The sequence below is a fragment of the Rhamphochromis sp. 'chilingali' genome (genome assembly GCF_963969265.1).
Source record: "Rhamphochromis sp. 'chilingali' genome assembly, chromosome: 14".
Taxonomy (NCBI): Eukaryota; Metazoa; Chordata; class Actinopteri; order Cichliformes; family Cichlidae; genus Rhamphochromis; species Rhamphochromis sp. 'chilingali'.
The window spans coordinates 29,956,813-29,982,373 of NC_137941.1; the positions used below are offsets into that span (position 1 = coordinate 29,956,813).

Genomic DNA, 25,561 nt, shown 5'->3' on the forward strand with positions numbered 1-25,561 from the left:
TTGTCATTGTTAGTTGTGTATTTAAGCCCCCTCTTCCCTTCAGCCCTGGTCGTGTCATTGATGTTATGTTGTCGTTTCCGCCTGCGTTCAGCCAGCCATTCAGTCAGTCCTTCAGTCAGTCGTCCAGCCAGCCCGCCAGCCCGCCAGCCAGCCCTTTTCTACCTCTGTTCTGTTCATCCACTCCTTATAATAAACCTTCACCAGTCTTCACCTACCTGGGAGTCCTGCGTTTGGGTTCCTTCTTCCTCGCCTCCACACAACGCCTGACAGTGTCTGCTTATAGTATATTCTAATCATATATCATATCATATTTTAGATACCATCAGTGTATCTAGAAAGTTACTGAAACAGAACAAAATCAGAAACTAAATATGATCACAGCTGCTAGGAAAATGCAGTTGTGGTGAAAAGGGCAAAGCCATTGCATCATTTGCATCATGTGTTCAGCAAGCAGGATAAGTAGGTTAATCAGTTTAAGTATTATATACTATTGATATACTAACTATCATAGTCTATTTGTACAGTATACAGTAGACACACAAGTATATAAAATAATACAGACGTATATAAATGCAATGCAAATTAATAAATGTACATCAGTACTTTACAGTATAATATTATAGTCAGTGTTGGGAAGGTTACTTTTAAAATGTATTCCATTACAGAATACAGAATACATGCCCTAAAATGTATTCTGTAACGTATTCAGTTACGTTACTCAATGACAGTAACGTATTCTGAATACTTTGGATTACTTAATATATTATCATGCTTTTTACAACAACGTGAATGTACTATTGCTGTGTGATTTATTACTATTACTGAAGGTCCGCGACTCCGAACTGTAGTAAAGGGACCTCTGACTAATACGGCGGGGTCCCTGTCGGCTCGTAGCCGAAAAATAGCTTTACTTTGTTGTCTGGGTCAACTTTTCTTGCGAGAGACAGACAGAGGCGTTGAAAGGCTGCTCCAACGGAACTTATTGTTTTCGGAGGAAAACACGAACACGGTGTACAGACGAGTCTTAATAGCTTACTTACAACTGGGCTCGTCAGGCACTCTTCTTGGCTGCAGTGGTTATTATTATATTTACATGCTTCCAGCTCCCGTTTTTCCTCGATGACAACTCGTACCTTTCCACTCCCCTTTTTCTCCCTCCTCGCGCTCACAGACACATAACGTGTATGGCAGTCCATTCTCCCTGCAACACGGACTATACTGCCCATGATGCTACATTCTTTAGAGCTATGCTTGTAGCATTCTGCCTGTTAGCTTAGCACAACAACAACAACAACGAAAAGGCGCTCTCTCACCCAGGAAACACACAGTCGCAGAGAGAGAGAGCGTCTCCCTGTAACCATGGCAACCGTAATGCTGCCGCCTGGAACTACAGAACGTAGCTGTCAAACAAAACCCAAACAGTCCTGACCCGCAACAAAATGAAACAGGAAAGTACCGCAGTGTAATCCATTTATTTCAACAAAGTAACTGTATTCTGAATACCACCTTTTTAAACGGTAACTGTAACGGAATACAGTTACTCATATTTTGTATTTTAAATACGTAACGGCGGTACATGTATTCCGTTACTCCCCAACACTGATTATAGTGTAATACTTATATAAACAATAATGCTAATAATAAAAACAACAACAGGTGTAATGTCTATCACCTGTAAAAACAAACAACTGCACTAAAGAGAAGTCAGATCTTTAAACTTAGATTAACAAACTTAGATTACAAAGGAAATTAGCAGTTCTATGTTGTTTAGTAGCAGTTCTATCAAAAACCGCTACTGTGCAACAAACTGTGCATAATGACTTCATGGAGATCCCTTGACTGCAGGATGTGGCAGACAGCAGTCTTGGTGTGTAGCTGTAATTTAATAAGTTGAAAAAAAGGGGGTGCATAACTCAGCTTTGCTGTAAAGGCTGAATATACTCAGTGTACTGAGAAACGAAACAAAACAAGGAGCATGAGTCCAGATCAGTCCATAGACTAGAAAACAGTTCAACACCAAACTCGGGGTCGACCCGAAGGTAGACAACATGGGGCCAAAAACAGTTCAGGGGGCCGGCCGCGCGGACAGCAGCAGCGGCAGCGACGCAGGCAAAGCAAATTACGACCAAATTACGACCTGTTTGGTCGCCGTGGCTGCGACCAAACAGGTCCGGAGGCCGGCCACGCGGAAGGCAGTGGCGGCGAGAGAGCAGGTCTGGAGGCCACCCTCGACACCCAACTAGAGGCCTGGAAGGTGGCGGGCAAAGGCGAGGTGGTACAAGCCAAGCTGGATCTGATGATGGTGTAGCAATCGCAGAACCAGACGTGGATGAAGCCGACGTGACGCCGACGTGGATGACGCCGAAGTGGATGACGCCGACGAGGCGGGACCAGGCGAGGATGAAGCCACACAGGCTCGACCGGACGGCAGCGTGGCGGCTGCGGAACCTGACGGCAGCGTGGCGGCTGCGGAACCTGACGCTGCAAGCGACGGTGTGCAGGTTGCAGGCGGGGATGCTGCAGGTGACGATGTGGAAGTAGCTGATGATGATGCTGCAGGTGACGGTGTGGAAGTAGCTGATGATGATGATGCTGCAGGCGACGGTGTGGAAGTCGCAGGGGATGATACAGCAGGCGGTGGCTGAACGGACTTCCCCGGACCGTCAGCAGACATGAGGATGTGCTGGCTGGGTTCTCCCAAACCCCCAGCTGATGAGGCGTGGTGCTGGACGGGCTTCTCGGGCCCTCCAGCTGACGAGGCATGAGGCTAGACGGGCCCCTCGGGCCCTCCAGCTGGAGCAGATGCAGGGCCAGAGGCAATTGGGACCCCTGGCTGAGGGTGAAGATGAGTGGCTGACTGAATGGGTGAAAGCACTGGAGCCTGAACTCATGACAAAGTTAATGATTCCTCTACCAACTGAGCTTCTGACTGGGCTATGGACTGTAACAAAGTTTGCAGTAAGTGTGGTTGTGTTAATGACTGAGCTATGGGTAGCGGGGCTGAAGACTGAGCAGAGGGCGACTGAAATTGAGCTGAAGGTGGCAGCTGGGCAGCCGACTGAGCTGAAGGTGGCAGCTGGGCAGCCGACTGAGCTGAAGGTGGCAGCTGGGCAGCCGACTGAGCTGAAGGTGGCTGCTGGGCAGCCGACTGAGCTGAAGGTGGCTGCTGGGCAGCTGACCTAGCTGGCTGTTCAGACAAAATCCCAGACTCCTGCTGGGACTGTGAATGTTGGCGGCGCATCTGCCGCTTCCCTGTTGAAATGGGATCAGGGCTGGCAAAAGGTGACGTGGAGAAACTCTGCTGCGGCTGCTCCTGCTGTGGTGTGGAAATGACAACCGCTCCAGTCCGTACCACAGGAGAGAATGGAAGGGTGATGATGGCGAGGGTTGCATTTCTTCTTTAAGGGTGGATCGAATGATTTGGCGATAAACCTTGACAAAAAATGCTGCTGACGCCGAGAACACCAAGTAGCGAGGGCCTCCAGGAGGACAGTTGAATTTTCCTTTCCTGGACTGCCCATGCTAAACAGTTCAAAACTGAGCTTCGCTCTCAGATTTATTATTATTTGTTTTAGTCCTTTGATATTTAGGAAACTGACAGTGGAAGCAGTGGATGACAAAAAATTATCAAAAAAAGACTTCCTCTAGCTGCCTCTTGTAGGGGTTCACAGCGTGGATTACCATCCAACAGTAATCCCATAGGTGCACGAGATACTCCCCCTCAGAGGCGAAACGTGAGTCCACTGGATCCATACTGGTCGCGTTGTTCTGTCAGGGCTCTGTGTGCGGGCAGGCGGAGATGAGGATCCAACTGCAGGCCTCGAAGACAGAATGCAACTCAAAACCACAGCTTTATTGCTGGCATGAAAACAAAACATGACGTGAACACGGAATGCAGAGAAAAAACCACACAGGCATAATCTGAGGGTATGACATGACACTGAGCACAGGAAAACACAGGGCTAATATACACAGGGTCAGGGCCGTTGCTAGCCATTTGGGTGCCCTAAGCACAAATGCTTTATGGTGCCCCCCCGCCACTGAAAAAAACAAAACAAAACATTAATACTTTTGAATTTCTCAGTGGAATTTGTTTAATTAAATAACAACAAACATGACAGTTAAACAAATAAATAAGGTTAAAGGAGGTTAAAAATACTGTTACAAATAAATACTGAAACAAAAATTGAACATTGGAACAAAAACAAAGAGCCTGGCAATAATGTGTAATTTTTTTTATAAAAAAATAATATATATAATATAATAGTATTATTATTAATATATTTACAAATAGTTTCACAATAGAATTTAAATAAGAAACTTAAATAAGAAAAATAAGAATTTGAACACAAAAGCCACATTCCTTAAGTAACTATGTTAAACATTTTTACAATTCGTTGTCAGAGTATGCCCTAGACTCTAGGGCATACTCTGACAACCAGAAAATGCAGGCGTGGTGTGCCTCTCTAGGGCCTAGAGAGGCACACGCCTGCATTTTCTGGTTGCAAAATCAGCTATAAGGTCATCATATGATAGCTTCTGAGCCACGTCACCATTGATGCTGATAACAGCCAGACCACTTAAACGTTCCTGCCCCATTGATGAACGCAGGTACGTTTTAATGAGTTTGAGCTTTGAAAAGCTTCGCTCAGCAGAGGCAACTGTGACAGGCAGGGTCAGTGCAATACGCAGAGCAATCCACAGATTGGGATATACCTCTTGAAGCTGATTGTCATGTAAAAATGACAGCATTTCCAAAGCAGACGTCTGTGGTGGCAGCTGAGGAAGGTTGATGATTTCCTGCATCATCTCAGGTCCATCAATGTCAGCTACTCCCTTATCTGTCAGTGTCTTCTGTACTTCAGTGCAGTGTTTTTTTAAATCCTCCTTGGACATCCCATTCACTTTGCTGAAATCAAGCAGCACTCCATATTTCTCCTTCACTTGATTCATGGTCTCAAACCTCTCCTGTAGGGAGATTAAAGCAGAGTCCACAACACAATTGAAAAATGTGACCTCAAGCTTTTTAAGGGCATCATGGAGGGGCTCATCAACAGCTTCATATGCAAACTGCCTTTTTGTGCTCCTGAGCCTTTTCTCCTTCAACTGTGGTTCTATGTTCAGGGCCTCACAGAGTTCTTTGGCAGCTGACACAGCCTCATCAAACCCAGACTGTCTGTATTTAGAGAGGTTACTTTTGGCAGTGTCAATGAGCCTGACAGCAACATCGAGCTGCATGGAGCTGGACTGTAGTAACTTGTTCACCTGGTTTGTGATTGTAAGAAGTTCACACCACACGATGGAGCAAATCAAAAATCGAAATGAGGCTACTTCCTCAGCAAGCACTTGAGCCTCCACCTTTGCGACTGCATCACTTACAGCTTCTCTGGCCTCCAGGAGAGCATCCCTCACTTCTTTTGTCTGACTCCAGACAGCAGTTACACTTTGAAGCCTGCTTTCCCATCTAACGTCACTCCAAGATTTAAGTGTCAATTTCACATGTTTTGTTAAAATGGCCCATCGCTGGGTGGCACTGGAAAAGAAATTGAACAACTTCTGCAAATACCCAAAGTAGCCAGTTGCATCTGGAGAGGACTTGGCAGCATCAGCTATGACCAGATTCATCGTGTGAGCTCCACAAGGCACAAACAATGCTCTCGGGTTTAATTGTAGCAGTCTGGCCTGAACACCTTGCTTCTTCCCCTTCATGTTGGCCCCATTGTCATAGGCCTGTCCTCGACAGTTTTCAAATGGAATGCCAAGCTCCTTCAACTTGTCAAGGACAACATTGGACAGGTTAAGGCCAGTTGTTTGCTCCACATTTATATAGCCAAGAAAGTATTCTTTAATATCTGGTTGTGCTTGGAAACAAACAATGCGTACTATGACTGACATTTGTTCAGTGTGACTCACATCTGGAGTACAGTCAAGAATGATGGAGAAGTATTTTGCCAACTGGATTTGCTTCACAATGGCGCGGAATGTTTCTGAAGAGATAATCTGAATTAGTTTGTTCTGTGTCTCAGGGCTGAGGTAATGTGTGTGGGAACCTTCATCTTTTATGTTGGCCAAGTGATTTGCCATTACAAGGTCATATGTTGCCATAAGCTCTACTTCCTTCAAGAAGTTGCCATTGTCCGGCTCATAAAGACAGTCAGAAGAGCCCCTAAAAGACAAATTTCTGGAAGCCAGTGAGAGAGTTATTGAGAGTAATCGTTTGAGAATCTCTCGCCACTTTTTCCTTTCTGCCTCTAGTAAGGTCAACTCCTGTTGATCTATTGCCATGCTTTTCTTTAGCCGTGTGTCCAGTTCTCTCCACTTAAGCATGCACTGTATGTGGTCTTGGCTACACTCATGACCCCTCAAACGGATGTTGATGTTCGACCAGTCACTGAAGCCCTCTGTACTCAGCTTTATATCCTTCACACTGAAAAGCTTACATGCAAAGCAGAACACAGCATTGTTCTGCGGTGAGTACACTAACCAGCTCCGGTGAACCTTTTCTCCATTGGGAAGAATTTTGAACTTAAGGCTAGTGTGAAATGCTCTTCCATCAGGCCCCTTTGGAAAATTAAAATCAGAGCTGACATTAAAAGGACCTCTCCGCACAATTTCAACACGATCAGCATCTACAATGTGAGCTGGCCAAAGAGCAGGATCGGTTGAAGGGGGCACACATGTCTCCACAGTGTCACTTTCTGATAGTCTCTCAGTGACAGGACTCTCAGTGGTACTTGTGTATGGAACTGTACCTGAACTGGTGGTTGATGGTTCTTGTTCTTCTTGGCTAGGGATTGTTGCAGGGTCTACAATGGCTGGTGGTTGATGTCCAGGGATGGCACTACTACTGGATGGTTCATCCTGTCCTTGAGATCCTCCTTGAACATATTTAAGCATTGACCCTGCATACAAGAGAAAATATTCAGGGATTTTACAGAAATACAATTTTGAATCTACAGTAGGCCTACGAAAGATTGCATTATAAGACTAATAAATTAAGTAAGTCACTGGTACATTTAAAAATTACTAACTATATTTTACATGTATAGATTTTCATAATGGCAAATGGCAATATAAACATGCTGTACATAATTTGATATAAATGCGCAAGTAGGAAATCTATATTACTGGAAGATATAGGTTTCATATTACAGTTTCACCAACAGATGTCGCCCTTGATCTATGAACCTAAAGAAAGACGAGAACTATTTATGTGTTCAGACGTCAATGGCATAAATAAGATATGCGTCTTTATAGATATCCTGAAATGCAGCAACATACAAAGTAATCTTGTCTAATCTGATAATAATACTTGACTGCATCACTGACCTATCCCAAAGTTAAGGTTAATCAGTAGCATGCATGACGTTAGCCAGCTAGCAACCTGAGGAGGGAAATGCTAGTCTCACGAATCACGATAACGTTAGCAATCGTGAGTCACGATTGCTAACGTTATCTGAAAACCGTCAATTGAGTGACCATGATGAGTTGCTTTTAGTAGTCCATTCTATATTCATATCCACAACGTAAACAAACTACCCAACATCAATCATTTGCAACATTTGTTAACACAGTATGAACACTGCTAACAGGAGCTATCACAGAGTTGACGGACATGAGCGTGCAAGCAAGGGCTACAATAATGAACTTTTTTTTATTATTATTATTTAAACATTGCCTTACCGGCAAGCGACGCCTGAGTTTCATCACGCTTCCTCTTCTTCTTTCTTTTCTCCGCTCCCGACTCCTGTTGCCGTTTCGAGGCCATGTTCAAACAGGTGTTTACCAATTATAGAACAGACCACTGGGAGTGGGGGGGGCACCAGGAGGAGACTGGAGACAGGGCACAAAGCAGATTCACCCCTTTTCTCGGGAAAATTGTTTTATGTTGCTTTTGTATTGTTTAACCATATTAATGCATATGATATTTATAGTATTAATATGGTTTACTTTTTTTTTTTACGACCCTGATTTTTTTGGTGCCCTACCGGCCATTTGGTGCCCTACGCAGTGTGCGTTATGTGCGTTTGCGGAGCTACGGCACTGCACAGGGTGGTAATCAGGGAATGGGCAACAGGAGGGAGACACAGCTGGGAGAAATTGGACTAACGAGACAAGGGAGCAGTAGAACTGAACACACACACAGAATCAAAATACAATACAAAATACAAAATTAAACCAAGACACGAGAAACCCAAAATACTGGGTCAAAACTGACCCAGAACCGTGACAGAAATGTCTAGACTGTAGAGAAGTCAGGCCTTTGAACTTGAATCGGAAAGGAAATGACCGCACTTCCAACATCAGTTTTGACACATAAGATGCAATGACAAAACAACCTCCTGAGGTGTTGAGAGATTTCTTTCATTTTCAGTCCATATACAATTGGTGTCACAATGTTTGAAATGGACTCACGGGCAGATCAGGTATCCTTGGCAAAAGAGAAAGTGCATTTATTTACAGTGAGACAACAGGTGAGAATATATATACAGTGTGGCAGGGGAAAGGGTCCGGGGCTCCAGGGTCCAGGGGGAGACAGGGATTAATCCAATACACGCTCTCAGTGGGTTCCAAACACACACACGCTCGCTCGGGTCCAGGGCAGATCTATATACACACAGAGAAAGAAGTCCAGGTCAGGGATAGTCTCAAACTCTCAGGTTCAGGTTCAGAATAGACTCAATACTTGAAATGTGCAATTCACTTGTATTTTTATTTTTTATTCCTATTTATTCTATTTATCCCCTTTGTATATTTTATTTATATTTGTCTCTGTATTTATATGTGTGTGTGTGTGTGTGTGTGTGTGTGTGTGTGTGTGTGTGTGTGTATATATATATATATATAACAATTCTGTAACTGTAACTTCGGTCGTTGCTGTGCTTTTTTTTGGAAGTCGAATTTCCCAGAGGAACCCACCCGAGGGATTAATAAAGTTCTATCTTAACTTATCTTATCTTATCTTAGAATGCTGCAAGTCGACTCTTAACAGGCATCAACAGAAGATCTCATATCACTCCACTTTTGGCCTCCTTTCACTGGTTGCCTGTAATTTTAGGTTTTATTTTGAAATTTTAGTTTTTTTTTTTTTTTGTTTTTTTTTAAATGACATCAGAAACAGCAGTATGCGACATTATGTGATGGCAGAGCTTCAGTTCATCCTTTGTCATTTTTTTTTTTTTTTTTTTTTTTTAAATAAATAGGACAGGGGGAATGAATGAGAGAAAGAGGGGGAGAGAAAGAAAGAAAACCAAAGGGGAGAAGAGACGGTGAGAAGGGGGGGGAAGAGAGAGAGAGAGAAAAAAAAAAAAGAACTCCTGGGTCACCTGTATGGAGAAAAAAAAAAACAAACAAAAAAAACAAACAGAGGAGACAGCAAACAACAAAGAGCAACATAATAATAGAGAAAACAAAGCACCATCACAATAAACTAGCTAGCCATAGATATCAATATTTACTAAATAATAAACGATATTGTGCAGCACGCAAGATAGACAGCGCACAGTGTGCTTTGAGGTAGCAGCCAAGAAAGCTTTAGTCCGCGTCTGTGAATACCCATGTGTGCATACCTGTGTGGATCAGCATGCTTGCATTCCAAAGGTTTCTCCATGTAATGATCTGCTAGGGAGTGTGGGGGGGCCACAGCCCCGTCCTCCAGGGTGTGAAGCGGGTATGGAGGAGATCAAAACTCCAGACATCCAGAGGCCCCCAGAACACAAGAGACCATGGAAGACCAACAGAAATTTTAGTTTTAACCTTTCGGCCCTACATGGTCCTAAAGGTTAGAGCTTTTTTAAACTTTGTGGCTTGTTTGCAATGACTATTGAATGCTCTGAGACACGGCCTTATTATATTCTGTACAGATTCTTTATTTAACACAACGAGGATGATGCTCTTGAGTTCTGTGCTTGAGTACAGTTATTAATCACAGAGGCATACTGTGCATGGGTGCAACTGAACTTTGCCTGAGCTCTAATACAGATCACTTACAGTAAATCAACAAACCATTGTCATCAGTAAGGAAAATCGCTATCGGCTGTCCTAAAAGTCGCTAGAAGTCGCTAAATGACGTCATCGCCTAATTTGGATAATTGATCATGCTAATGTAATTGTAACCTACGCTGTTGAAGAGAGAAATAACATCGTGGAAGAGACATAAAGTCAGTAAAAAATGTCTTAAATGCATTTATAATTTATTTCTTTTAGCAATTATTGTTTTTTAATGTCACAATTCCAACCCTGCTCCTTTAACCGTGCTTGGACCGGAAAAAGTGATAGGTTTGAATGTCTCCTACACTGATAGCAGCTGGGGGAGGATTATCCTCCGCCTGTGAGCGCTTTGCCATGGGCGAGGTGCCCACCAGAAAAAGTTGCCAGATTTGTTGCTAGTCGCTTTTTAGGAAAAAAGTCGCTAACAGGGTCTGAAAACTCGCTAAATATAGCGACAAAGTCGCTAAGTTGGCAACACTGATTGTCATGTATTTCTAAGAGTTCACTGTATGTTTTCTCTCGCTTGCTCTCTCTCTCTGGCTCCTCGCTTTCTCTATTGCTCTAAAGCACCTTGTGTTTTGGGCTTTCTAGAAGATGTGGTCAATGGCTGTAGCGGATGGCTTGCTGCACACCTGTTCTCAATCTTCTCATCTAACTCAGTAATTAAGCACCAGCTTGTTATGAGAACCCTGCTTCGCGTCTCTGTGTATCCTTAGTTGCTATATCCCCGTGTCCAGTCAGTGTCAGTGCCTGCCCTAGTCCCACGTCTCTGTTCCCTCTGTTGCAGTGCGTGCGAGTCTGTGTCTTTAGTTCAGTCTGTGTCATGTTTCCTGTTTTATTTTGAAAGTCCATGTCTGATGTTAATGTATCTGGTTTCGCTTCCCCTTGATGAGCCAACAAAAAACAGCTACTGTTTATTTTGCTTTGTGTTTTGTCCCACCTCCTTTGTCCCACACGCCATCAAACTGTTTAACTCCTCTCTGGAGGGGAGAGGGAGGGGAAACAGGAGGACAAAGGAGGGGGGAACAACTAAGCTGTAGTGCCTCTTCACCTCACTGTACAATACCTTGTGCAATACTTTTTGTAAATAGTCAACAGTGCAATAGACTCAATACTTGAAATGTGCAATTCACTTGTATTTTTATTCCTATTTATTCTATTTATCCCCTTTGTATATTTTATTTATATTTGTCTCTGTATTTATATGTGTGTGTGTGTGTGTGTGTGTGTGTGTGTGTGTGTGTGTGTGTGTGTGTGTATATATAACAATTCTGTAACTGTAACTTCGGTCGTTGCTGTGCTTTTTTTTTTTTGGAAGTCGAATTTCCCAGAGGAACCCACCCGAGGGATTAATAAAGTTCTATCTTATCTTATCTTGTCAGTCCGCCGGTGTTAGTTTATTTTGATTTTTTTCCAGTTATGTTATGTTTGAGTTCAGCATTAAAGCTGTTTCGGTTTAAGTTTGTCTCTGGAGTCTGCACCTTGGGTCCTATTCCTGTCTGCACACAGCCGTCACTTAACACAGTGTTGGTCAAGTTACTTGAAAAAAGTAATCAGTAACTAATTACTTACTACTTCCCCCAAAAAGTAATCCTGTTACTTTACTGATTACTTATTTTCAAAAGTAATTACTTAGTTACTTTTTAAAAACACGATTTACAACCTGAATAGGTGATAAAGCAATAGATCTTTCTGCCCAATTCTACTTTCTCTACATAATCCATCATACAAAATGTAATCAAATGGAAAAGTCTCTTTTTAAAACTTGTTTTTATTAGTTTTAATCTTTTAACTTTACAGGGAGTGCAGAATTATTAGGCGCCAGCAAGGTGGAGGTGGAGTACTGGTTTGGGCTGGTATCATCAAAGATGAGCTTGTGGGGCCTTTTCGGGTTGAGGATGGAGTCAAGCTCAACTCCCAGTCCTACTGCCAGTTTCTGGAAGACACCTTCTTCAAGCAGTGGTACAGGAAGAAGTCTGCATCCTTCAAGAAAAACATGATTTTCATGCAGGACAATGCTCCAGCACACGCGTCCAAGTACTCCACAACGTGGCTGGCAAGAAAGGGTATAAAAGAAGAAAAACTAATGACATGGCCACCTTGTTCACCTGATCTGAACCCCATTGAGAACCTGTGTGTTACACCCCAGCCCAGGGAACCGGCGTGCGACATAAGGAAAATAAAAATAAGGAAAAAATGCCCCCCACACTCCCTGCTCTCAAGGAGGACGAACCAACAAAAAACAGCTACCACGGATTTCACAACAGCCAGTCAGTTTATTGAGTCCCAAAAGGTAGCAGGCATCAGGGTGAGCATGGCCAAAACAAACAAAAACTCTAGAAATGAAATGCAGCTGGCTTACCTTCACAGAAAACCCCAAATGAAAATTACAGGTGTCTTACCTGCCTCCCTAACCAAAAACAGGAGAAAAGGTTCCCAAAGAAAAATGGCTTCTAACGCCTACAGCTAACGAGTTAAAAAAGTATCGACAACTATTTACATCTATATACAATAAACTATTTACAACACGGGGGGAGATCACGACCATGACAAACTGAAACACAGGGCTTAAATACATAGAGGGAGCAATCAGGGAATGGATAACAGGAGGGAAACACAGCTGGGGCAAATCAGAACTGACGAGACAAGGAAGCGTAAACTGAACACACTGAGATAAGACAGACCTTCAAAGTAAAACAGAAAACACATAACAGTCACGCCTAAAACAAAACACTGACAACATCGAATCGTAACATGTGGTCCATCATCAAATGTGAGATTTACAAGGAGGGAAAACAGTACACCTCTCTGAACAGTGTCTGGGAGGCTGTGGTTGCTGCTGCACGCAATGTTGATGGTGAACAGATCAAAACACTGACAGAATCCATGGATGGCAGGCTTTTGAGTGTCCTTGCAAAGAAAGGTGGCTATATTGGTCGCTGATTTGTTTTTGTTTTGTTTTTGAATGTCAGAAATGTATATTTGTGAATGTGGAGATGTTATATTGGTGTCACTGGTGAAACTAAATAATTGAAATGGGTATATATTTGTTTTTTGTTAAGTTGCCTAATAATTATGCACAGTAATAGTCACCTGCACACACAGATATCCCCCTAAAATAGCTAAAACTAAAAACTACTTCCAAAAACATTCAGCTTTGATGTTAATGAGTTTTTTGGGTTCATTGAGAACATGGTTGTTGTTCAATAATAAAATTATTCCTCAAAAATACAACTTGCCTAATAATTCTGCACTCCCTGTATGCATCAAGCAAAGATTTTATTATATGCAACATTCTCTGACTGGAAGAAATTTGTTTAACATTTAAACCTATTTTCTGCACATTCCAGCACATAAAATAAAATATTTTTTGTGTTTACACTCACTCTTTCAAATAGATGCAAGTAAAACACAACAGGAAATAAATAAAATCAAAGACTAGCGGTCCTGTTGCTCTATTCTCACGGAGTAGGGTAGGCGGAGGTTTACCCTGGTGCAGGTGTGCCGCGGCGGTCAGTTGAAGAATCCACAAGTGATTCTTCAACTGAATTACTGTGAATTTCCCATTACGTCGTAGCACACTCGGTGCTTGCTTGGAAGTTTAGGAGTTTTTTTCGCTGTAAAGAAAAGTTTTCTTCCCACGCACAATGGACACTAATGTTTTTGTCACTTTTTATGGAATCAAACTCAAAGTAAGGTCAGTACTTCCACGCTTTAAACGCTCCACGCTCATACTCTCTCCCGCACTCGATATATGATCCATTGTTGATCTGCACACAGCTGTTGTCACGAATGTCGCACTCGCTTATGTCACTGTCATGAGACATTCTCGCACAAAAATCACAGTTTTAGTAACACAGCGTTACTAAAACCGTTTTTGCAATAGTAATATCTTACTTTACTTGTTACTTGAAAAAAGTAACCAGAATACAGTAATGCGTTACTGCCCATCTCTGATGGTGACAGACATTAAAAATGGTCAGTGCCAATAAGATTTGATGGTACGAAAGACTACACAGGGTGCAGAAAAAATTTAAGTGAATAACCTATAAAATCATGACAACAGAGATAGTGTCTGTTTATAGTATATTATAATCATATATAATATCATATTTTAGATATCATCTGTGTATCTAGAAATTACTGAAAAAGAACAAAATCAGAAACTAAATATGATCACAGCTGCTAGGAATAGCTATTGTTGTGAAAAGGGTAAAGCTATTGCATTATTTTAATGCATATCATATGTTCAGCAAGCAGGATAAGTAGGTTAATCAGTTTAAGTATTATGTACTATTGGTATACTAACTATAACCCTCTCTTTGTACAGTATACAGTAGACACACAAGTATATAAAAGAATACAGACATATATAAATGCAATGCAAATTAATAAAGGTACATCAGTACTCTACAGTATAATATTATAGTGTAATATTTATATAAACAATAATGATAATAATAAAAACAACAACAGGTGTAATGTATATCACCTGTAAAAACAAAAAACTGCACTGAAGAGAAGTCAGATCTTTAAACTTAGATTGCAAAGGAAATTATTGCACTTCCAGCATCAGCTCTGACAGATAATTTAAATTTGCTCTGACAAAACAACCTCCTGAGGTGTTGAGAGATTTCTTTCATTTTCAGTCCATATACAATTGGATTAAAGAGAGGATGATACAAAACCACTTGTAAAGTCATTATGAAACGTGCAGTTTGGGATAAATTAATTTCCACTCGAGTTATAATTATATCATATGAACACAAACATGAGAAGCTGATCAAAACGAGCAGGTGAGGTAAACAGGTCTGTGCAGCTTTTTTCCTGACCTCTCTGCAGCTTCGATAGCATATTATAAATATTTTTGTGTAAGTAAAAAGTATGAAAAGCAAAGGAAGAAATACAGTGTTAAGTAGTATAAAAACACCATATATTAAATATGATATTTTTGGGGTTGCACAGTAAAGCTTGGAAATTGCATTGTTACAAAAAATTCCATTTAAAGTGAAACTGCAGATTTGTGAAGTGTTTATAATTACAGCTGATGGCACAAGCTGACAAGCAGGCAGAAGCCAAGTTAAAACCAGCAAAACTGTGACTGTTGTTTTTCTCATAATAGTATGATATTGCAAAGGTTTAGATATGGACACATACCTGTCATAAGCCATGGATGCCAAGAGAAAGAACTCTGAACCAGTTAAAGAGTAATAAATAAATCCTTGAAAACTGCACTGTGAATGAGTTGTAATCTGCTTCTCAGATAAAAAGTCCATCAAAAGTTTGGGGTAGATATTTGTACTGAACATAACAGAGTTGAACAACAAAGCTGCAATGAAAATATACATAGGCTCATGGAGGCTTTTCTTAATCCTGATGAGGCAAACTATGGTTGAATTACTGCAGAGTATTAGAATATAAGCAGTAAACATGATAGCAAAATACAGAAATTTGTATTTTTCCAATTCAATGTGCCCACCAAAAGTTATATATGTCACATTAAATTCATTATCAATTGCCATGAAGTTAAATGGTTTGTAAGCAGACTGAAATCTAAATGTAAGCAACACACACAATACAGTGAAAGAAATTTTGTACCACTTGTTTACCCTTTTGCATAACCATCAAGTGTTATATTTGTTAAATTCAGTTCATCATTGACTAATAAAACCAAATGTCTAACATTAGTACATCAGTCAGACTATATTACAGGCAGAAAGAACAAGATGAGATCAGAATTTCATAGAAACACAAGACACCAGGTGTGTCTTCAATGATCCACCGTCATCTTGACATGTGAAAACATGACAGTGAAATGTAGTGGAAGTTAGTGGAAGGACCTTATGAATCATTTTTCTCTCTCTCTGTGGATCTCATTACGTCAAGAGAGTGACTGCAATGTGACCAGTTCCTCCAAGCCCTAGAGGCCCTGACCTGTAGGCCTTATTAATGTTTGTGCAAATGTTGTCTTGAAAATTTTCTTCCTCCAATTCAATTTTTGATATGTTGCTATATATGTTACATTTAAATCAATATTTTGGTTATGACTGAAATAGTACCGTCAGCTGCACAACCAACAAACTCTGCATAATGACTTCATGGAGATCCTTTGTGACTGCAGGATGTGGCAGACAACAGTCTTGGTGTCTAGCTGTAATTTAATAAGTTGAAAAAGGGGGTGCATAACTCAGCTTTGCTGGAAAGGCTGAAGTTAACAATCAGTCAAATAGTTGATACACTCAGTGTACTCAGTTTTTCTGTTAGTCTACCAATGCTCTAAATCTGGTTCATTTCTTTTTTTATTTAGATAATTGTAGCTTTCACTCTATAACAGTGGTATTTAGTGGCTTAATGAAAACTTGATGAACAAGATCTGCTGTTACCAGTAGTTTCATTTGTCAGTGATTTTGAGAGCTGAAAATGAAAGTCAGTTTTTGATTTACTTTTGTTTTTAGATTGTTTCCATGTGCAGCTAAAAATCTGATGGTTGGAGTAACAGGATGGAAGATGGATGTGAAGTTTTATAGTCCCACTTGGGATAAAAAAAAATACTACTTACTGATACTAGTTGTCCTCATAATTCCTATCACAGCAATAATGGTCTACTCGGTTTCTCTGCAGAGAAATGTGAAAACTTGCTTTTCCATATTCTTTCTCCTTTACTTCCACCTACTCAATCCAACTACTGCCCATGGCTTCCAATTTTTTACGCTTTGCCTCCCCAAAGCATGACATGGACACACAAGTTGCATTAAGTTGCACTAAGCTGCAGTAACAGCAGGGGGAGATTTTTTATTTCAAGCCAACATGAAAATAATCAAAGGAACATGTTTAAACAGACATCACTAACACATTTACATGCAAATACATATGAGCCATCTTGCTTAAATGCTTCTGCCATAGAAGGACCCTGGAATGTATTTTACACCTTCATTTTTGAGTAGTGACTTTATGGATTTAATTATGTATATATTATCTCACCATGGTGGTATTGCAACTTCTGCATGCGTGCTCATTGCACGCTTTGTTTATCCAAAGCAGGAAATGGACATGGTGGGCTGGAGTGTTGGTTACACGCTAATGTTGTGGAAAGAGTTATTTATTAAACCAGGAGAACATCGATTCTCTATTCATCTATTCTCAGATCTCATAAATAAAACTGAGATAATTCACAAAATTAACGATATAGGCTATTTCACTTCAAGAAAAATTACCAGCAACATAGAACTGCTGTAAGTTTTGTTATCACAGTTGGCTGGCTCGCTTTTAATCTTTCGTACCTCATTACAATCTAACACTTTATTTTTTCAAGAGTGCACTGTTGAAAAGCAGATAAAAGTCTGATTTGATCAACTCTGGAGATTATTTTCAGTGGCTTTAGTAATGAATAAGTTAACTGTCTGTTATATAAGTTGATTATTTAAGGCAGTGACTTTCAGTTGTGCTGCACAAAGGCGGCTGTCATTGAGGATGCTATTAAATTTAAGATTGATCATAGTCTGAGATTACCAAAAAGCACCTCTGAATGACACAGGAAATCATTTCTGCCTGTAGCAATCTCCCTGTACAACTCATCCTAAAATACTGTATACGCCAATAGCTACACGCTTTTTGCACATGCTCTTTTTTCTTATTCAGATATTTATTAGTAAGTGACTTATATGTATATATATATTGTATATATTGTGCTATTTCTTACTTCTTGTATTGTCTTTTTTTGTTACTGTTTGTACTGGAGCACTGTAACCAACATAATTTCCCCTACGCATCAATAAAGTATTCTGATTCTGATTCTGATAGTCGGCATAGTCACATCAGAAGTATATTGTTCTGAGTTCAGTGAAATTGCTGTGAAGCTCAGTTTTTCAAATATGCAGGGCACTGTATTCTTAATGGGCTGCTTGGTGGTGTACTGTTTGTTTAGCACTTTTGCCTCACAGTAAGATATTTCTTTGTTTTGTGTAGAGTGCACGCATGTTCTTTTTGTGCCTGTACAGTATGTGTCTTCTTGGGGTACTCTTTCATATCACAGGCCTAAAGTCATGCATGGTGATTCTAAGGTAGTCATGCAGGTGAGGTAAAAAAAAAGTAGTTTAAATGTAAACTTCTGCATGGTTACCTAGAAAAGCGCTATATAAAATTGAATAGCTTCCATTTACCATAGTTGAGTATGGAAAGCAGTAATTACACTGGACTTTTGGGGTAAAAAATGTCCTGTTCAAACATGGTACAGAAGAGATTGTATATGTTACAAACAAGCCTCCATGTTGACTTATGAGGCCTGTATGACAGCCATACAGATAATATTGTATCTGTACAGCAGTGGGGGGTGTGATAGCTTTGACAAGGTCCCAGAAAAAAAAGATCTGTTGATGGGTGTGGTGACCTATTTCTGACTGAATGTTTCTTCCATTGAAAACGCTTTGTTCTTGATCCTATTTACAATGAAGGGAGGATATCAGTGTGTACTGTTAGGGGAAATATTCTAAAACACTTCTTCAGTAAAGACTCAGAGAAGAGAAAGGCACAGAATTCTTGCTAGCAAGGGCAGTCTCAGAGACTCGCCCTGAGCTTTGCCCTGGTCTTTATTTATACTTCAGTGGTGCGTGTGTGTGTGTGTGTGTGTGTGTGTGTGTGTGTGATCAAAGGGTCAGAGTGTGACCCCATAAACAACTTCCCTTAACCTGCTGGTCTGGAAAATCCAACAGTTCATCTATATGTAAAGAAGCACTTAAACTAAAACAGACATAGCTACGTTAATCCTACTGTAAAACAATAAGACAAGGTACGAACTCTCTCATGCTCCCAGGGTGTGGGGGTGCATTCCTGGAATGCACCCCAAGCCTGCAGCCTGTTAGAGATCACACACAATTAATTATATGCCTCTAAGTATACATGGTTGAATATTTCCTAATACAAATAACTACATGCAGTATTGTACCATATGCAAACTTATATCACTAAAAGATTATACTGACTACTAAATACAATTTCCTCTTGACATTCCCTCCTGTTGTCAGTAAAACTTAAAGTGAGATACCGGTTTGTAACATCTTGTTGTACATTTTCTGTCACATCGTCATTAATCACACAAAGACTTCATGTTCCAACAGGTCGGGGTCATTATCATCATCATCACTTGTCATGGCTATTTATGCAGCAACAGTAGAAAATATTACGCGGTTAATCATGAGTTTTATACATGGCAATATACACGTTACAAAGACACAAAATAAAAGTAAAAATATCCCAACTCCGATGAGTAGTCTTTTTAGCACCTGTAACCAGGAGCCAGTGTATAGCCAAAAAAACCAGTCACTTGTATCACTTACATAGTCCTGATTTTGGGCCTGCTGGATCTGTCTCAAAACGTTCAGGGCGTCAGTCATATTTGATGAATGTGCGTCTTCTTTATGTAAATGCAGCATGTGTTGTTGAAGAGGACACAAAGTCCCCTTTCTCTGCTAGTATCATAGAGTAATTCTTCCCTGAGAGTTAGTCCAGGAACATATATAGTGTGGGGTATGTTGCTGTGCTGGGTAGATGGGAACAGACATAATAGTCTGTATTTGCCGATTCTGCTTTTGTTCTGTCGTGGATATAACGGTACCAGGCATTGTTCATCCACGGAGGGATGTGGTCTTGCGTCATATCCCTTAGGTGAGAGTTGTCGTGTGTCCATCTTCTCTGCCTTCCTCCTGGTTCAGCTGTTTCCGGCACCAGCTGGGGTCCTGTAAAAGTGAGCGTCGTAGTCAAGGTAACCAAGAGGGTCCACCTTCCCATGGTTGCACACAGGTCCGTCACACCTCGCAGTTGGTTGCCCTAGAGTTGATCAGAGGCTGGAGGTTGAAGTGCGAGCTTACCCTACGGGGGCTCAATCAGCACCCCCCCCTCACCACTGAAACAACCAAGTGTGAGATTTCTCTATTGTGCTGTCTTGAGGGTGCCGGGGTTTCCTGGGACCTCGACCTCTTTGCAGTGGCTCTGATAAATCCAGGAGGGTCTCTCCGCTATTTTGCAGGCAGTTGAAATGGTCAGAAGCACTTGAATTGGCCTCTATCAACCCCCCATCGCCTCACTTCAGGCCTTTATCCTGCGGTAGGAAATACTTATGACTCTTCTACTGTCCATCCTCTGCAGAAAAACCCCTCTGTGGAAAAGGTGCAGGGTCCAGTTATCTTACTGGCGTTATGATCCCAGCAGTCTTCAATGTGCCAGCGTATGCACAGTATAGTGACACAGCATTAGGTGATGTTCATAGGAAACTGCTGTCATCACCACCATAGCTTCTGGTTCCTGTGCTTTCACAGAATCATGATGCCATCCTTAGACTCCCTCTGCGCTGTCGATGGAGCTTGGCACGCTCCCCTCATCCTTCAGGTGCCGTCTGTTGTCCACAATCTCCTCTGTTGGCCTCTGGAAAACCCCATGGCACAGCTCTCATTCCAACGCAGTTTCATGGTCCTTGCTGTGGCTCCAAAGTCTGATCTCATGATGGGCCCCAACCAGCTTGACCTTTGACCTCAACCACTGCCTGGGCTGTCAGCTATGCCTGGAATGGTTCTCGCTTCTCACTGGGCCTCTGAAGATTTCTCAGGAGATTACTGCTGCACCTTTATTGCCTTGCTAGGAAGAAAAACTTCTATTTGGAGAGCATGTCAACAATCATCAAACCACATTCTTTAGTTCAGTGAACTTCACTTATAGGCCATCAAAGCCTCATCTGAACATGGATGCACCACTTGCATAGGTTTAATACCTGTAAATAAACTGTTAATCACACAAATCGTTGCAAAAATCATATAAAACAAAATTTAATGTTAATTCATTGTTTCATATTAATCCTGGATCCCTACTTTTGACACATGGACACTCCCATGAGTCAACTCATCAAAATCAAATTCCTGTCTTGAAGAAAAAGGTCAGCTAGATCATATCCCAGGCAACATCAGGGTATCTCCTCCCCTGGAGCAGCACCACCCTGGACCTATAATCTTGCAACAAAAATGTTAGTGTGTTTTGCATATTAAATTTGCTTTAAAACTGGCTCCGCCTGCATACACACCATCATGGTCTGGAAAGCAAAATCTGGAAGTGAAGTCAAACTTCACACCTATAAACAATTATATCATAAAAGTAATAAGCATTCAGCACTAGCAAGACAAGTGTCATGTGCAGGTTTTCTCAAATCAGTAAACTACAATTATTACCATAATTTGCCTCAAACATGGATCATCCCATGTGCTCAGTTAACATTAATGTAATCAGTGACTTCTCTTAAGCAAAGTCACTCAACTCATCAATCACTATGAGCTCAATAGCCCATCTTCAACTATTCCATAAACACTGCATCCCTTATTTGTTTTTCTCATGTCACTTGTCCACTTCTGCTGAATCTTCCACATGCACTTTTAGAAAAACAAACATTAGCAACACACATGGATTATCCTGGTGGGCAGGCGTCGGCCATCCACATTCCAGAGGTGCCATAAAAACACCATAAAGTTAGCCATCCCTAGCTGTGGAAAAAATGTCATTCACATATAAACCCAGGAATCCTATAGTAGAAAAACATTAACTAATCCTCTTATAAATCACATGATCAAACACATGATTAACCATCTGCTGTAAAAAGAAATGTTAGTGCTGCGCAGGTGTATACACTCTTTCTCACAGTAATCGCTGTGAGCAACACAAGGTAGTGAATGACACACACGGTAAATTCACAGACAGAGAAAATGGCATTTAAAAGGTTAAATCGTCATGCAACCTCGAATGTTGCTGTCATCTTTCTGCTCCTGTAACAAAAAAACACATAAATTCATCCACCCTTTTGTCCTGTCTAGGTGGAGGTTAACCTTGAGTCGTGGTCAAGTCCTGTCAGCTTTTACCAGTCAGTCAGTTTGTTTTTTATTTCCATTCATTCATTCTGTCACGGCTGGCGGAGGGAGCCGTGTGGTGTGGAGGAAAAGGAGGACCCAAGATGCAGCAAACTGATGATACGAGTGATGTTTTATTTACAAAGGTGGTGGTGACAAAAACAGGCAACGAGGTATGAGTACTTTACAAACGGAAACCTAAACTGGGAGAAACTAAGTGACAAACCTGAGACCATACAAAAGGGGTGCGGGGCAGAGAGACGCAGAGACAGGAACACCATAGAACGCAGAGGTAGACGGATGAATGCAGACGAGCCGACAACAGGCAGGAGAACACACAGGGCTTAAATACACACCAGTAATCAGGGGATGAGGGACAGGAGGGCAACACAGCTGGGAGAAATCAGAACTGACGGGACAGGGGAAATGTAAACTGAACACACTCACATCAGACAGAGACCTTCACAATAAAACAGGAAACTCAGACACGGGGAACCAAACAAGACACAGATCTAAACAGACAGCTTCACAAACAGATGGGGTGACACCATAGACAGACAGATCCAGACGCAGACTCAGAGGCAGACCGAATATAACACAGAACTAAAACAATCATCATCATGAAAATGATAACAAACTAAAAGCGCTGGGTCACCGACCCAGGACCATGACACATTCATTCTTTCTTTGCTGATAGTGGAACCTGTCGTCGCATTTAGTTTCCACTTTCAGCAAAATGACGTCATTTCAAAAGAAAAAGAAAAACTTTAGATCGGATTACCTCGCTGAATCCTTTTTAGGCAGGGATGCTCATTTTAATAATTGTCCCAAATAAGTGGCTTTCTCCTGAGCCCATTTTAATGTGGAGAAACTCACTTGCAACAATTTTCTTGACGACGTGTGGCGCTTTTAATTCCCGACGTGCAGATCTGCTTAAAGAAAAAACAGAATCAGTGGCTGTTCAAAAAATGAAAAATGAAAAAATAACAGAGGTTATCAAACAAAGTATCAAAATAAAAAGGCCTTGTTAAGTCATGACACAAGATCCTCATCTCAGGAGGGTAAATACCATTAGCATGGTTCATCATACCATCATACTAAGTGGCAGGCTCAACTTCACAACAAAACAATCATCAGCTAGATTCACTCCAAACCAACCATCAGCTGCACAACACACAACATAAGCCTAATGTCTTATTAGCTATGAGTTTAAACACCAGGTCTGTGCTCTTCACTCATTTAGGCCACAGATCTATTCAGTTTTCCTTTTTCCCTTCATCATAAAACATGTGACATGTGTCATGCACTTCACAAAAAAAGTTTGTTCTGACGTATTCAGAGTTGTGTATCTAGGTACAGGATTCACTCGCACATCAAAACAGGAAACTCAGTGTTTTAGAGTCTCCACTCAACACACAACAAACTCCAACACACCTCATTCACTCGTGCTAGAATTCAGTCACCTTTCATTAATCTAAAACCGATCAACTAATTTGCATATCAGCTATTAACCCACTAAGATGACAGGACAACAGAAAAGCATGTTCAAAATAGTATCACAAAAGACAATTTCCCTCATACAGTAAATTACTTGTGCTGCATCAATCAAGCAGGAAGCTTCTCCCAATTTACTATATTAACAACTAAATTTATTATCTGATCACTGGTCGGTCAAACCAGGATCTTTTTTCCCACAAAAGTTAAACTGTTGTCCTGCAACCTAGAGATTCAATTTTTTGCATTGGATAAATTCAGTATTTGATAACAAGTGTCTGCTAAATTGACACTATTTTAACACTGATGAAAGCTAACAAGCTAATCTTCATTGCATGTGTGTTTGTGTTATTAGGCAGGTTTAATGCATGTCTGTGGAGCTGCATCTCCAGCAGGGCATGTTCTTAAAGTTGCCTTTCCTACACACTTCTCTGCTATTATTTGATCATTTCTTAACTAATGTGCTATGAGTCCACTGGTCTTTGCATCACACTAAGAGACTTGGACAAGATGATAAACAGACTCACACGCTTAAGATGTTGTCTAATCTTCATAAGCTCTCTTGTGTTTGTGTTAGTAGGGTTAATACATTTTCTGTTTTTATGTATCCTTTCATGTACCTTCCCCCCCCCTTTTTCTTTCTGAAACAAAACTCCGTTCACTCCAAATTTTTGTTTCAGAAACATCTAAATGAAAAACTGTCATAGTCAGGCACAGCTAAACCCCAAAATGCTTGCAGGTTACCATCGGCAACCACACTGTGTGTTGTTAATCCCTTCTACAAATGCCCTCTTTTAATGTGTAACACTTTGTGTATGATTTTTTATCTCTGGTGCATATTATCTGCATGTGTGGTGTCACCTTTCCATTTTTTCTAACAGTACGGTTGCATACCTCAGTGCTTGTCTTCCTCCCCCTTTTGTGGTGGTCTGGACACTGTGTCAATCCTCCACTTCCAGGCAGTCGCTTGTCTCCCCGAATTCCTTAACCTAATTTGATTCCCCACACTAAAACAGCAGCCTCAGCCCTCTTCTGCTCCTTTCCTTCTCTCCCACTTTTCAGTCCAATGGCAGTCAGTTTTTTTCAGCTTTGTCCCGTGTCTCTCTTATTGCCATCTCACTCCAAACATGGCAAATGTCAAACTCAGACAGTCTTCTCAAAAGTCCTTCACACACAGTGAGGTTGCAGCTGGCTGGAAACGCATCTCCATCCATCCAATCTAGATGGTGGTTCTTCTCTTTCTGATGCCGTTTGCCCACAGCGCTGCTGGACCTCTCTGCTCAGAACTCTGGTATTGTCTCTTGGACTCCTGTCCACAGTTGATGTTCATGCTCGTGCTTCTGAAACTGCACTCGGTGTCTTCAGGGAGAGATTAGTTTCCTTGGAGCTTGCTTGTTCAGGATGAGGATGGGAAGCTGCAAAACAATTCAGCCAAAAAATTCTGGCTGGGTGTTTCTAATTTTTTCTAATGATTTCAACCTATAATTTTCTTCCGACTGCTGCCCGTGGAGAATTGATCCAGGTCCGTTCCCCACCTGTAAACGACAGACTGAGAGACTTTCATTATTATCATCACTGCTTAATCAACACACATCTCTCTCTCTCTCTCTGTTTTTGTGAACCGTCCTTTCTTAAAAGCAGAAAATAAGATTGTAGTTGCTCTTGGTTGATCAACACAAAACCTTTTTCCTATAATTATTTTTCATCTACAATGTAAATTTTGTCTCTTTTTCACTCTTTTTTTGTTTGTATTTTTTTTTTTTTAAATAGCTGGTGACCTGCAGAATCACCGCTCTCACAATCAAAAACAATTATTTTTACACAGCGCACAAAAACACTGTGACGTCAGACACATTCACACTCACTTTTTCATCTGCGTAAATAAATCACATGGCTGATGATATGTACCATGGTGATCCATAAATATGATCACCAGTTTATTTAACTATTTTTCAACCCAACAAAACAAATAAACAAAACATAATGCTGATGTTATGAACACTCTACACACAAGTCAAGATGCAGGAAAACTGCTCACGGAAACGCTGCACACTCCAGTTATCACAGTTATCATAGTTCTGTTTGTGTGAATTATCTGCTTTCATTATTAATACCAGTTTATAGGTTGTTATCCTTTTTATTATTAGTTTGAATGCATTAAAATGAAGTTGTAATTTAGCTTTTTGTTTATTTCACTT

At 41.0% G+C, this 25,561-nt stretch overlaps 1 protein-coding gene across 1 annotated transcript; it reads right to left on the reverse strand.

Annotated features, from left to right (window-relative positions):
- Window positions 1–14,528: 14,528 nt before the first annotated feature.
- On the reverse strand, window positions 14,529–15,512 carry LOC308409685 (olfactory receptor 51E1-like; the record flags this gene model as incomplete). Its single annotated transcript, XM_080902608.1, has 1 exon — window positions 14,529–15,512. The coding sequence occupies one exon, from the start codon at window positions 15,510–15,512 to the stop codon at window positions 14,529–14,531; it is 984 nt and encodes a 327-aa protein (XP_080758734.1).
- Window positions 15,513–25,561: the final 10,049 nt, after the last annotated feature.